Genomic DNA, 15565 nt, shown 5'->3' on the forward strand with positions numbered 1-15565 from the left:
AACTCAGCACCGCCTTCCTAACCTGCAATCTTCTTCCCGACCTCTCCGCCCCCACCCCAGTCTGACCTATCACCCTCACCTTGACCTCTTTCCACCTATCACATTTCCGACGCCCCTCCCCCAAGTCCCTCCTCCCTACCTTTTATCTTAGCCTGCTGGACAAACTTTCCTCATTCCTGAAGAAGGGCTTATGCCCGAAACGTGGATTCTCCTGTTCCCTGGATGCTGCCTGACCTGCTGCGCTTTTCCAGCAACACATTTTCAGCTCTGATTTCCAGCATCTGCAGACCTCACTTTCTCCTCCTAGCTGTAGTGATGACTTTATCAAGTTGAACTAAGTCACAAAACTGTCAATAATCATTTTGAGCTGAAATTAACATTGTAATAGAAGGTATTGAAACTCAGATCAGCATTTCCTAGTTGAGTCACACCATTCTGGAAATCACACATTAAGATGAAAGTCACCTGAAGAATATTCAACGTGAAGACATAACAATGCCAGACACTGGAATCCACAAAAGGAACCAAATCTCGGGAAACAGCTTTTGAGTGAAAAAAATACGAATCAATAAGAACAAGAAGCTGGAATTCTCTCTCAACTTCAAAGCCGGTCCCAATGAAAAAGCAACTTGGAGAAACAAGTCATTTACCAAGAATTCAAGCACACAGATTTCTGCAAATCTCACTATTGCTGAAGAAATAAGGCGACAGCTAAACAATCAAGTTATGAATGTAACCAGATATCGAAGTATTCGAAGAACTTTAAACTATAATTGTCTATATTTTCCCCTATCTGCAAGAGACATACTGTTCCTCTTTCTTTTAAGCTGATTATCAGTGCTACAGCATGTATTTGGAATTGCATTTTGTTTCCTTTTAGGTTAGTAGTAATAAAATTCATCCTTTAAACAAAGAAAATCTCAATTTAGCTTCTTCAGTTGGTTTAAGCAATTACATTTAAATTAAAATGTGATAATTGTGTTTTAACAATGAAATAATATTTACTGTGACTGACCAGGGTAGGTGGTGATTAAGGAGCCAACTTGCCTCCTCACTGGTCATAGCAATATTGAATTCTATTCTGAAGGCTACTATTAAACTTTCTTTCACCAGCTTTCTCAGGTAGTATATTCTAGTCCATAAACTTACTTCGTCATCTCCCCTCTGGTTCCCTTGTTTCAATCCACACTTACTTAGCAAGTCTATCACAATTACTCAAAGGGAAGTGCCAACATAAGTGACAATTTAGCCGCATAACTCTCATGTACAAGAGACAAATGAAATGCGAAAGAAAGGAAATCATTTCACTCTAAGTAAAATTACAATTTAACCGATTCGAGGAGGGAGATTTCCGAGACTTGGAAATTTAGTAACACCAGACAGACAATCTTCCCTCAACACTATCAACAAATCTATAACAACCATACTCTGGACGATCCTCACCCCAACAACACAATAGATCAGCTATTTTAAGGATAATGCAAAAAACTTAGGATAATTAATTCTCACTTACAATTTGTATCTCATAGAAGCTGGGCAGTTCAATTCAAGGATTATTTGTGAAGCACGGTATAATTTCAATGTGTTTCAAGCACGAAGGGAGACATACATAGATATAGAACAAAGTCATTGCTCCCATCATCTAGTAAATTTCTGGACATGACATGCTGGAGCAGTGCATTTGTGCCCACTTAATATTTGTAAAATAAGTAATTCATTGCTCATCTGAGTTATATTATGGTGGTAGAATGCTGAGAGGGAACTCAAGCCAAGAGAAGGAAAATTGAAAAAGTACACCCTGAATTCTTATCTTAAGAGTGAAATTGGCAAATTGACTGTCTACCTTCTTGGCTGAAGAATGATGTAAAGCCCCAGGACATATCAAGAGAAGGGGAAAAACAAAATGCGATATAAAAATGGGCCAAAACATAAGAAGTAGCTTACATAAGTTGGTGACATACAATACTGTGTGTCTATTATAATACTTTTGTAACAGCCAAGAAAATATTTCTCATTTTGGGATTATCCTATTCATATCTGTGGTTTTTTGTACTGACATGAAATATTGATTCAAATTAGGGATATCATAAGGAGAAGGATTGACAAAGTCTCTACAAATGAAGTTGATTCATATCGCATATGCTTCTTTGCTGTTAATGCACTACGTCATAGAAAGCTACAAAATAAATTCCCACAGATAAGAATCGAAGTTGATGGAATGAAGGAAATCAAATCAATCCAAATCTTAAACATTCAATGAAAAATAATTCTCTGCCAGCTACTTTGACTACTTTGCTACCGTGGTAAATGAGCTTATAATATTAAACTCCTTCTTCGAGTGGAGTAGTAGTGTTGAGTAGTATTCCCAAAATGTTTAAGTCCTTGTTTTGATTCCCAAACTTGGCAGCGGTAATATATTTCAACAAACAAGATGTAATACATAGCTTCCAAGAAATTTAGAATGGATTTGAAACTAAGCATATTGTTTTAGATGTGTTTTTAGGCCTGGTATGTCCCTTCCTTCCCTGTTGGCCACTGTTCAAATTTGGGCACAGTGCCTAGAATTGTAAACCATCTCAGACCTAAATGCGAGAACAAACCAAAATAAATTTGGTGGAATTGGAATGTGGATTTTGTGGCCATTCTTATTCACTTTCTGTGGCAGATTACTAGTGCGCTAAGCAGATTTAAATATTAATTTTCGAAGTTAGAGAGCATCACAGATTTGAGAATGGTTACTACAGTTTATTTTATAGCCACTGAGCTCTTTAGAAGCTCGCTCTGCAACTCCCTAAATGTATGTATCTGCACAGCTTTCTCAAAAAGATCAGAAATTTCGAGCTAATGTCACAAATTCATCTAGCTAATAGAAGACTTTGCCATCCATAAACCTGAAATCCTAAACTCTACTGCCAGTGTCTCACCTTGCAGCAAGTCCCATTTCCTTATCAATCCTGTATTCACTGACTTCAATGGATTCTCAGTCAACCAATATTTTGATCCCAAAATTCACTTTTTAAATCCTTCCATGGTCTCCACCTCCCACCTCCAGCTCTGTAACCTCTCATCCTTACAACTCTTTGAGATATCTGTGCTCCTTCAATTATGACCTCTTTTGCATTCCCAATTCTAACTGTTCCATCATTATTAGTGATACCTTGAATTGCCCAGACCCCAAGCTCTGGTATTTCCTCCCTACATCTTTCCACCTTAATTCTCTGAACTTTTTAACTGTAGGGCAGCTCCAATATTGACAAAGCTTTTGGTCACCTGACATCATACTTCCTTGCATGGCTCAGTGTCATACTTTATTTCCTAATGTTCCTGTGCAGAGCCTTGGGATATTTCATGATGTTAAAATTGCTATACAAATAAATCATTGTTGTTAAGATCCAAACTGTCCACTTACCATTCTTAATTGTCCAAAATCCTTTTAACATTGCTGTTTACTTTGGCTATAACTAAATGCCTAAATTAGACAGAAGACTTGATAATACACATATATCACACAAATTGTGATAGCAATGGGGCTTCAATATTGTAATGTTTCACTGAGCAATGCACCTCTGAGTAAGACCTGATAGATACCCAGTAGGTAACCATATTTAAACTGAACCAGTGTTGATAGACTGCCTGTGGACATCAGTTTTCAGCAGGCAATTGATCAGAGGGATATTAATGTCTCAATCATTAGTAGGACTATGCTCCTGCAGATGGCTAAGTTTATCCTGTTGTGTCGGATCCATGTTCTGTTTTAATGGCTTCTACCTTCATGCCTAGAATCCAAAAGTAGCTAGAGGTCACCTGACATAAGCCTGTAGATGAGCTAGCTGCAAACTACTTTTAGCATTCTTCAGTCCTTGAAACTCTCAACACAAGAGAGAACATCATTTGCATTCATTCTGAATTAATACAATTACTCTTTAAACAGCAGCTCTTGAGCCGAATTGGATTCTGGGAAGCCCATGTTAACCAATCTTCTTAACCTCCTCTCCTCCTGAACAAAAAATCAGAGGTATCGCCCAGGATTCTTCCTCTTCCTTGCTATGCAGTGAATTATAGAGGAACGTAGTGCATATTTCAGGTAAGTACAAACTGGTTTGAACATGGTTAGGTTGTTCCTTGATATCACAAAAGAAAGAAGGAAAACCAGGAGGGATTTGGAAATGCCAGAAGGTAAGGTGGCAGGATTGTTCAAGATAGAATGTATGTCAATTTCAAACATGTTCAACAAGATCATGAGGTATTGCTGAGTAATTCGCCAAGCTTATAGCAGCTGCTGGAAACTCAAGGGATAGTCAAATAATTCTTTGTCTGTACTGTCTTGGCATTAATTTTACCCAGGTGGGATAGACAGTAGAGCAATAAATTGGGGAGGGATCACATACAAAACAAGATCAGATCAGTCTTATTTTGCAACTATTTAAGTTCTTGGAAAACATTGACTACAGTCTGGATATGTAATCCTACTCATTATTTTCTTCGGACATTCTACCACAATGCCTTCATGTTGAACAACAAAGTTCATAAGAGTGTAACTTTTCCTGTACTTCCAAAACAACTGGCATTGCTAATGGAACCAAAAGACATGTTCTTGTTTCAGGTAATGGCAGAAACTAATTTCAGCCAACATTTCATTGAACCATTTCTTTCTAATAAAACACAAATAAATGCTTTTCATTTATTTGGCAACTAAGGGTTTATTGATAGTCATTGATCACAATATAACATAGAACCATAAAACAATATTGCAAAGGAGGAAGCCACCTGACTGGGTCTGTACAGACTCTTTAGTAAAGCTATCTTAGTAGTCTGCTTTTTCCCCTAGCCCTACAAACTTTCCTCTTCAAATATTTCAATTTGATCCCGAAAGTTACTATTGAATCTAATTCCACCATCCTCTTGAGATGGTGTCTTTTAAAAAAAAACATTGTCTCAGTCATCTTTGGTTCTTCTGCCTGGTATTTAAAATCTGTGTCCTTTGTTGACAACCATTTGTAACTAGAAAATTCTTTCTTTTAATTTAATGAATCATAATGGTTCCTGATTTGGACACTTCTATTGTAACTTTTCTGAACTTTTTCTACTCCAATGAAAGCAATCCCAGGTTCAACTCCTTCATTCCATTCTGGTGAATCTCTTCTGCACTCTCTACAAGGACTTAACATCCTTCCGAAAGTGTGGCACACAGAACTAAAAGACAATATTTCAATTGAAACCCAACCAGTATTTTAATTTGCCCTATCCCTCTATTTAAACAGAGGAACATTCTTCAACCTTTTTAAACAGCCTTTTCAACTTGTGCTGGCACGTTCAAAGATTTCTGTACATTTACACCAGTTCACTGTTCCTGGGGATTTGAGGCTTTTGCATTCTCACAAGCTGACAAGTTGGAGCTCCAGCTAACCAGTCAGGTTAATGGTAGAAGTGCTGTTTTAATGACAGCTCCAGTGGACTGGCTGCTGGGATGGGCAAGGAAGAAAAAGGAAGCTGTACAAAGTGGTAAAATATTGTGTGCTCTATTGAAAGTGTGGAAATTCTTGTGGCACTATTCTGTAGTCCCCAAATGAAGAAGTTAGCAGCCGATTGTCCTTCTGTCCAGGTTGAGACTTCTATTTCTGGTTGACTCGATGGACAACCTGAAGTATATCTGATCGACCTTCAAACAAGTGTTCTTGGCCAGCACCTTTAATGTTTTTGAACATTCAGCATTTAACTATTAAGACATCTAAACTTCACAATTACATTTTTTTAGGCCATTCTTTTTAACAATATGGTTTGGAGGTCACTAAAGTTAGTCTTAAGATGAAACAATTATTAAAAAAAAAATTATTTCTTCCACTAAACATTTACATTCATTGAACTAAATATTGGCAAGATTGAAGCCACTGAATTCCCCACTCCTATCAGCTATTGATGTCATCCTCTCTTTGGCAAGTAGTTCAGTCTAAGTCAGATTTGCAATTTTGGTATCATATTTGTCTCCAAGATGAACTGCTAAATACAAATAGCACCACTACTAAGCCTACTTACTTCCATCTCCATAACATTGCCTGACCTCATCTCTTGCTCAGCTCATCGGCTGCTGAATCCCTCTCTCATGCAGACTGCTTTCCTTTTTACCCATTTTCCTATCAAAAGGTATAGCGTAGATAGAACATAGGGTTTTAGAAATGCTGTCAATGTGGATCCAAAATTGCATTTTATCCAACCGAGTACACTAACAATTACCAAAGCTACAAATGCACAATCTGAAAGTCAAAAACAAAATGTTGTGAATACACAAGTCAGTGGTTAATTAGTGTTGCACCCAAAACTGGTGGGAAGTGGTTGCTATGCATCTTGATTTAAGGCATGGTCAAAATTCAGCAGCCTTCAGGTGCTAAATTGTAGTTGTATTAAAGAAATACATTCCTCCATTACAAAAATGGATGTAAAGGATCAAAATGAAAGGAAATCTAAAGACAATTTGAAATCCCACAGCGTTTTATTTTGCTTTGTAAATTTGTGTAATTACTGAACTATTGAAAACCTACCACAAAATTGAGGATTTACAATACATATTTTTATTATATAAAAGATTTTATTGGCAATTAAAGTCTTCTATTGGAAATCCCTCAACCAAAATTCTTACACAAGTGAAAGCAACACAGAGTCAAAATGATCATGCTGAGTCAATTTTGATTTATTTACAAAAATGATGTTTCTGGAAAAAGACAAGATTTTTCTTCAACTAAGTAAAATAGATTTTTATTGTGGCACACTGTTAGTAGGAATTTTATTTTATAACTTTGATTCACCACCTGAAAATGAATACTTTTAATTACATTGGAAATTCAAGAGAAATAAAAAGGGAAATCAAATAATTGTAAAGTTAATTGCCATTTACCGGATAACCATCTCTTCCTGGAGGCCCCTGTGGGTGTGGAATGAATGAAACAACAGAAAATATTATTGCAAAGCCATTTTTTCTGTATCTTAATAATCATTTTATTTAGCTACATGAGAAACAGTAAATGTTAAAACTCTTAAAAAAATAAATAACTTAAACTGCTAGACAGTGGTACCACAAAAAACAGAACTAGCAGAAAACCCCTCTCTCTTTCAGTGTACTGCTTCTCATCCCACTGTTGTGCACTGGCTGAAGTTTGATGAAATGTGCTGACTACTATTTATTTAAAAAATGATTTACAGTTTAATTCCTTTAGCTTGTTTAGGGCAGAGGTGCCTGTAAGACTATGTAATTGTATGCCCCTGACCCTTAAGGGGACATATTTGAAATTTAAGTCAATGCTCAGTTGGTTAATTTGCAGTTATCTACAATTCGGGCTTATGCTCCTTTGATGCTGCCTGACCTGCTGCGCTTTCCCAGCAACACATTTTTCAGCTCTGATCTCCAGCATCTGCAGTCCTCACTTTCTCCTAGTTAGCTACAATTGCAGATATTAATAAATGATGTTCAAATTCAGAATTTATGTACTAGCTGAGGTAACATTGCTCACAGAAAAAAAAACTCACTATCACCAAGCCTTAAAAAGAAAGCAGTAAGAAAGAACAATAAACTCATATAGGAATGGGCTGCCTAGATTTCAAAACCCAGAATTCAAGAGCTCAGGCTGCAGACTAGACTACACTTTCAGGTTTAGTCAATCTATTTATATTGCTACAAAATAGGCAAAAAAAAAAATCAGTAACAGTCTTTACAGTGCAAAACCAAATGGTCATATCTAATTTTCTAACCAAGTTTTACAATTAAACAAGAAATGCAAATCTCTGGGACTAAATATATATAAGTGAAAAGAAAAATAAAATAGAAAGAAATGAGCTTTCTTAACTCAGTGGACCCAATCCGCTTCTACTATTCACAGTACATTACTTACGGAGATTCCTGAAAAAGAACAAATGGGATAAAAAAAATTAGCTGAAACATCACAATTTGTCTGTGACATGTCTTCCACTGAACATACATTGCATAAGCCTGACTTGTAAGGACCTATATTTAGAGAACTTGTTTGTCATACAAAACATCGTTATAAGTTTTACTAAAATAGTAGCAGCCTGTTTTTAAAAAAATGCAGCACAGTTACTTATACTTACCCAAGTCCTAGAAGCACAGTTATGACAGATTTTATTAATGATTATATTTTGTGATTTCATTTATTAAAGAAAGGAAATACAATTCACAGTAGGAGCTACTTATATTAATTACATAATATTGAATGTAATTAATATTCGATTATTAATTGAATAATTAATTACATTATTCAATTAATGTAATTGATTAATTACATAGATTAAGCCTGCAATGTTAAGTTGTATAATGATAACAAAATTACAAATGGCTCAACTAAATTTAGCTTTGAATCTAATACTACTACGTTAGTATTGTGGATTGTAATCAAATGCGGAAATTTAAAATGTAGAGGCCATAGTTGAAAGTAGCCTGGAAATTTCTGTTATTTAGTGTATTCTCTCAGAGGATACCAATGCAAACCTGCTAACATATTTGACTTAAAGGCAAGCATGCAATTTTCTATTCTCAATAAAAGAAAGTACAGCATGTTAACTTTAGCCATCCAGATTCCGGTTGTCAGAGATTATCCCTTAAAGCTGTAGTATTACTTTTCTCTTACAGCTACAAAAATAAAAAAGTTATAGATGTTACCTTCATTATCAGTGATCTCAACCAGCATCAGGAGTGAATTTAGTGCCCTCACCAAAACACTACCAAACGTGGTTAGAAACCTTGCACAGCTGCCTGGCAGTAATTGAAGAAAAGTATCCCTTCAGACTTTAGGAGAAAGTGATCAGAGATGTGTGGAAGTAAAAGCAGGAAGTACTAAAGGAACCCATGAACAACCCTTTTTGTTACATTGGTTCATGGAATTTGGACTTCACTGACCAGAAATCATTGCTTATTCATAATTAACTACAGTAAATTTAAAAATCAACCGTATTGCTGTGTTTCAGAGTCTCATATAGGCCAGACCAGTAAGGACATCAGATTTCCCTCCCTAAAGTCTCTCTTGCTTTCTAGAGAACATTTGTCCTGGCTACTACAATATTCCAGCAAAGGTCAATACTATCTAGAGGAAAAGCATTTCATGTTTTCCACCTAGGTATTTTAGAGTCGTCTGGGCTCAACATGAAGTTCAAATACATTAAAAACTTTGTCCTCCTTTTCGATTAGTCCTTCCCTCAATCCCTCCTCCAAAAGACTTACTGTCTTTGTTGCATGGGTTTGTTCTCAGTCCAGCTGATCAAATTTCAGTTATTAATACCCACTCCTTACCTTTTGAAAGATTTTTCTACTTATATTACTACTCCCTTTGCCTTTTTCTCTGGGGCACTTTTACCATCTGTTCCACTTAATGCTAAAGGAAATGTGGATGGATGAGTAAGTCCACCACTATTCCAGCTGCCTTTAGTTTCAAAGAAGAGTCATATTGGACTTGAAAATTTTAATTCTTTTTCTCAGATTTCGCCAGATCTGCTACCCTTCTTTAGCACCGTGTTTTTATTTCGGATCTCCAACATCTGCAGTGTTTTACTTTTATTTCAGTTGTACAGATGTGCCTCAAGTAGTCCTGCAGCCACACAGTAATAATAGAGACAGCATTTTCAGAATCAACTTTAGTCTTTAACTTCTGTACACTTAGATGATCTACAATAAAGAGACTAGAAACATGGCTTCACATGGAACAAAGCTATCTGCAAATTCTAAAGAATGACTCTGCTGTGGTAAGGAATGGACAGAAACAAAGCTTAGAAACAATAGCCTGGATATTACAGAGGAAATAACAGTGAGCCTGACAGCTTTCACCATCTTTACAGTACTCCCCAACTTTGAAAATCTACGTGCAGAATAACACTTTTCCAAACCCTGAGTGTTGAGGCCTCCCAGAGTGTAATCAGTCAGTTGACAAAAAATCATTTTTAATGCTGCTATCCACAAAATATTACACTTTTCGACTGAGGTGTAATTCTTTTTTTTCTTAAAAAGGAGTGCTTTTTTTGTAATTACTGCTTTTACCTCTATAGTCCTGAAAAGCAATTGTGTTTAAGAATGTCAGATGGGGTCATACAGCATGGAAACTGACCTATTGGTCCAACCAGTCCATGCCAACCATAATCCCAAACTAAATTAGTCCCACCTGCCTGCACTTGGCCTATCTCTCCAAACATTTATTCATGTACTGATCTAAAATGTCTTTGAAACATTGGAACTGTACTGGCATCCATCACTTCCTCTGGAAGTTCATTCTACAATTGAACCACTCTTAAAAATGTGGTGTCTCATGTTCTTTTTGAAACCTTTCTCCTATCACCTTAAAAATAAATCCCTTGGCCTTGAAATGCCCCATCCTGGGGAAAAGACACTTGCTATTCAGCATATCTATATCCCCATGATTCTATAAAAACCTCTACAAGATCACCCCTCAATCTTTACATTCCATTGAAAAAAGTCCCAGCCAATCTAACCTATCCTTATATTCAAACCCTCCATTCTCAGCAACATCCGCGTAATTTTTTTCAGAACCCTCTCCAGTTTCATAATATCCTTCCCATAACTGGGTGACCAGAACTGAACACAGTATTCCAGATGAGGCTCACCAATGTCCTGTGCAGCCTCAACATGATGTCCCAATTCCGATACTCAAAAAGGTGTGAGCAATGAAGGTAAGTGTGCTAAATGCCTTCTTAACCACCCATCAATGTGTAATGCAAACTTCAAGAATTACATATTAAAGATATTTCCATTATGATTAAAAAATACAATTCTAAAAGCTTGTTCTTTATTTTAGCTTTTATTTTAAACTGATCTTTTACTTTGCAATCTGAAAATAGGACTTAAAAGAAGTGAAAGGATTTTTTTTTGAAAAATCTGAGAATAATTTCATATAGATGACTGCTTAAATTGTTTAAAGATGTCATTGCTGCTGGGTGACTCTGATTTGGCACGTATGGATCATACAGTAAGGGCTGACCCACTGCCAGTCCCTGGGAATCAATACCATTTATATCTTGGCATTGTGAATGAATTTTGCCCCCAACAGCACTCACTCATGTATTTTTTTTTTATAAATGGGTTCTACTTGTAATCTTACAATTAGTTTCTATCCAACCACTCTGGAGAGAGTTTTACTCTTTACTGTATGCTTCCTCTCATTGTGAGATTTCCCCAAAAATATTACTCCACATTTCTCAGCACTGCATTAACATCAACTGTGTTTGTTCACTATGTTAGCCTGTTGATGTCCTCCTGTTACATTCCTTACAGTTTGTAATCTCATTTGCTCCTGTAAAGAGACCACAGCAAACATTCCACGGCATGGATTCTATTTTGCTGAGAAACATCAATTTACCTAGAGTCTGCTTTCTGTCTGAGTCCTACCAATAATATGAATTCAGTTAAAAATCACACAACACCAGGTTATAGTCCAACAGGTTTATTTGGAGGCACTAGCCTTCAGAGCACTGCTCATTCATCAGGTAGCTTTGGAAGAGGATCATAAGACACATAATTTATAGCAAAAGATTACAGTGTCATGCAACTGAAGTGATATATTGAACAAACCTAGATTGCTGTTATGTCTTTCATCTTTTAGAAAAAGAGTTACAGGTTTCAGTTCATTAATATGTAAATCCTAGAATTTCTTTTAAGTCATATTCTCAAGATAACTCAAGGTTTTATATACAAAAGTGACATCTCAGCTCAGACAATGCATTAAAAGGTGTGTGGTTAGAATCTATCTGTATCCCAATCTTGAATCAGACTAGTTCTATTTCCAAAGTAGGAATTTATAAAATATTACATGCATTGACTGTAGATCGCACACTTTGAGCAAAATAGAATGTATCTGCAAATATAATTCTGCAAATGTAAATTCACCCCATAAACAGGGTGGGTGTGTGTGTCTTGGTGTGCATGTACGTGTAGTTCTATTGCCTTGTCTGCTTGGAAGTGTTGCATAACTGTACTCTGTATCTGGAGTGCAAGCGGAGAGGGTGGACTCCCTTGATTTGGTGCCTGCTGTAGAGTTGGTGAATGAGATGATGGAGGAGTTTGAGAGAGGTGTGGTAAAGTCTCAGCATCATCTGTGTTGTAGGTTGGCTTGAATATATGAATTCAGGCTGCAGCACTTTACTGTTACTGACCTTAATTTGTACAATTACCAACAAGTAAATTTTCTAAACAATGAACTTCCTTTTATCAAATCCATTTTTACTATTTCCTGTGACATGCTTAAGTGTTTACAGATTTCAACTAATAATTAGTGGATTAGAGAATGACTTTTATAAGATTTTACTCCTGTCACAAGGTTTTACTTGGGATGAAAAGCTATTGTAAAATTCTACATCGGAGACAGTATGTGAGCTTTAGTATGAAAGACAATTTGGGCTTTGGGAGAGGATGTAATGCAGGTAAACATGAAATTCATTAAAGGCATGTCCTTGGGGTCTCCAAACAATTTCACAAAAGAACATAAGAAATAGGAGTAGGAATAGGCCATCTGGTCTGTCGAGCCTGCCTCACCATTCAATAAGATCATGTCTGATCTGTTTCTGGACTCTGCTTCACTTATCCACCTGCTCACCATAACCCTTAATTCCATTACTGTTCAAAAATCTTACTTTGCCTTTAAAAACATTCATTGAGGTAGCCTCAATTGCTTCATTGGGCAGGGATTTCCACAGATTCACAACCCTTTGTGTGAAGAAGTTTCTCCTCAACTCAGTCCTAAATCTGCTTGCCCCTTACTTTGGAGACTATGCCCCTCATTTGTGTTTCCACCTACAGGTGAAACTATCTATTCCTTTCAAAAGTTTATACATCTCGAGAAGATTCCCCCTCATTTTTCTAAATTCCAATGATTGTAGTCCCAGTGATTGAGTTGACTCAATTGCTTGAGTCAACCCTTTCAATTTGGTGCTACATTCGAAAGTTAGTAATGACAGAATCATTGAAACTGAATTCTTAAAGAGAGACTGCTATTGTAAAATATATTTTTATAGGTAGAGATGTTACTTATTGCATTTGGCTTTCTTCATTTGTATTTGTTGCAAGACCTTAACATTTGCAGCAGCTCTCTTTTGGCAATGCTTTCTTGTAGCATTCTTAATTGCTAGAACTGAAATGAGGATTAAACAACTGAAAGCTAGTCACTAAAGACATGTTCAAACAGAACCTTTCTATTCTCCTCCCCACCCCAGTGCTCATCTGTGTGCACTTTGCTGAAGAGATGCATAAAATATTAGAAATATGGCGGTCATTATTAAAATGTTGCACCCCCTTCCTGCAGAGTAACTGCGATTCTTGCTATTTAAGCATGAAATGCTGTGGCTAGATTTTCACCTTCAGGTGTAAAGCATTGCCAAGACAAAGAATAATAGGATAAAAAGTAGGCAATGAGGAAAGCACAGGAAGAATAATCAGGATAATCAGAATAATCACGTGGCTAAGGGATTGGTGTGGGAAAGAGGGATTCCACTTCATGGGGCATTGGCATCAGTTTTGGAACAGGGGGGATCTGTACCGTTGGGACGGTCTCCACCTGAACCGATCAGGTACCAATGTTCTAGCGAAGAGGATAAATAGGGTGGTCAGTAGGACTTTAAACTTCTGAGTTGGGGGGAAGGGAAAGTGAAAGCGACAGGGAGTATGGAGTTAAATGAAAAGATAAGCGGCAAGATAGCATATGTGCAGGCAGATTTAAACTTGAGACAGACTAGGAATGCAGCAAAAAGGAAGGATAACTTAGGACATCTTATGAATTCCAATTCCTCTAATAATAAGAAAGTTAACATTAAGGCACTTTACCTGAATGCTCGTAGCACTCATAACAAAGCCGATGAACTAATGGCACAGATAATAGTGAATGATTATGATGTAGTAGGCATCACAGAGACTTGGTTACAGGGGGATCAGGACTGGCAGTTAAACCTCCATGGTTTTACAACTTATCGAAAAGACAGAGAGGTGGGCAAAGGGGGTGGGGTTGCCTTGTTAGTTAAGAACAAAATTAAATCTATGGTATTGAATGACATAGCCTCGGATGATGTGGAGTCTGTGTGGGTGGAATTGAGGAACCACAAAGGCAAAAAAAACAGAATTGGAGTTGTGTATAGACCTCCTAACAGTGGTCAGGACCAGGGACACAACATGTACCGGGAAATAGAGAAGGAATGTCAGAAAGGCAAGGTTACATTGATCACGGGAGACTTCAATATGCAGGTGGACTGGGTAAATAATGTTGTTAGTGGATCTAAAGAAAGGGAATTCATGGAATGCTTACAGGATGGATTTTTGGAACAGCTTGTCATGGAGCCCACAAGAGAGCAGGCTATTCTGAACCTAGTGCTTTGCAATGAACCAGACTCTATAAAAGATCTTAAAGTAAGGGAACCCTTAGGAAGTAGCGACCATAATATGATAGAGTTCAGTCTGGAGTTTGAAAGGGAGAAGGCAAAATCGGATGTAATAGTGTTACAGTTGAATAAAGGTAATTATGAGGGCATGAGAGAGGAACTGACTAAAATAGACTGGAAGCAGAGGCTAACCGGGAAGACAGTAGAGCAAAAATGGCAGGAGTTTATAGGTATAATTGAGGACACTGTACAGAGGTTCATTCCCAAGAAAAGAAAGATTAACAGGGGAGGGACTAGACAACCTTGGCTGACAAAGGAAGTCAGGAAATGTATTAAAGAAAAAGAGAGATCCTATAAAGTGGCAAAGAACAGTGGGAAATCAGAAGATTGGGAAGGATACAAAAGCAAACAGAGGATAACAAAGAGTGTAATAAGAAAGGAGAGGATCAAATATGAAGGAAGGCTAGCCAGTAATATTAGAAATAAGAGTAAAAGTTTCTTTCAGTACATAAGAAACAAACAACAGGCAAAAGTAGACATTGGGCCACTTCAAACTGATGCAAGAAGCCTAGTGATGGGAGATAAGGAAATAGCAGGAGAACTTAACAAGTACTTTGCATAAGTTTTCACAGTGGAAGACATGAGTAATATCCCAAAAATTAAAGGGTGTCACGGGGCTGAGTTGAGTATGGTTGCCATTACGAAAGAGAGAGTGCTAGAAAAGTTAAAAAGTCTTAAAATTGATAAATCTCCTGGCCCCGATGGGATACACCCTAGAGTTCTGAGAGAGGTGGCTGAGGAAATAGCAGAGGCATTGGTTGAGATCTGTCAAGAGTCACTGGAGTCAGGAAAGGTACCGGATGATTGGAAGATGGCTGTTGTAACCCCCTTGTTCAAGAAAGGATCAAGGCAAAAGATGGAAAATTATAGGCCAATCAGCTTAACCTCAGTTGTTGGTAAAATTCTAGAATCCATCATTAAGGATGAGGTTTCTAAATTCTTGGAAGAGCAGAGTCTGATTAGAACAAGTCAACATGGATTTAGTAAAGGGAGATCATGCCTGACAAACCTGTTGGAATTTTTTGAAGAGGTAACAAGTAGGTTAGACCAGGGAAACCCAGTGGATGTGGTCTATCTAGACTTTAGTTGAAACTTTATTGCTGGAACAGCACAGCAGGTCAGGCAGCATCCAGGG

General features: G+C 37.2%; 1 protein-coding gene across 3 annotated transcripts in view; it reads right to left on the minus strand.

The window, feature by feature from the left end:
• LOC122556638 (collagen alpha-1(XXIII) chain-like) overlaps positions 1-15565 on the minus strand; it is a 229667-nt gene that overhangs the window by 118046 nt on the left and 96056 nt on the right. For all 3 annotated transcript variants that reach the window (XM_043703584.1, XM_043703583.1, XM_043703582.1), the window contains exons 4-5: positions 7881-7888; positions 6890-6916 (exon numbers count right to left, since the gene is read on the minus strand). In XM_043703584.1, the coding sequence (XP_043559519.1) occupies positions 6890-6916; positions 7881-7888 (35 nt within the window). The remainder of the gene's footprint in view (positions 1-6889; positions 6917-7880; positions 7889-15565) is intronic.

Source organism: Chiloscyllium plagiosum, chromosome 14 (assembly GCF_004010195.1).
Source record: "Chiloscyllium plagiosum isolate BGI_BamShark_2017 chromosome 14, ASM401019v2, whole genome shotgun sequence".
In the NCBI taxonomy this organism is placed as follows: Eukaryota; Metazoa; Chordata; class Chondrichthyes; order Orectolobiformes; family Hemiscylliidae; genus Chiloscyllium; species Chiloscyllium plagiosum.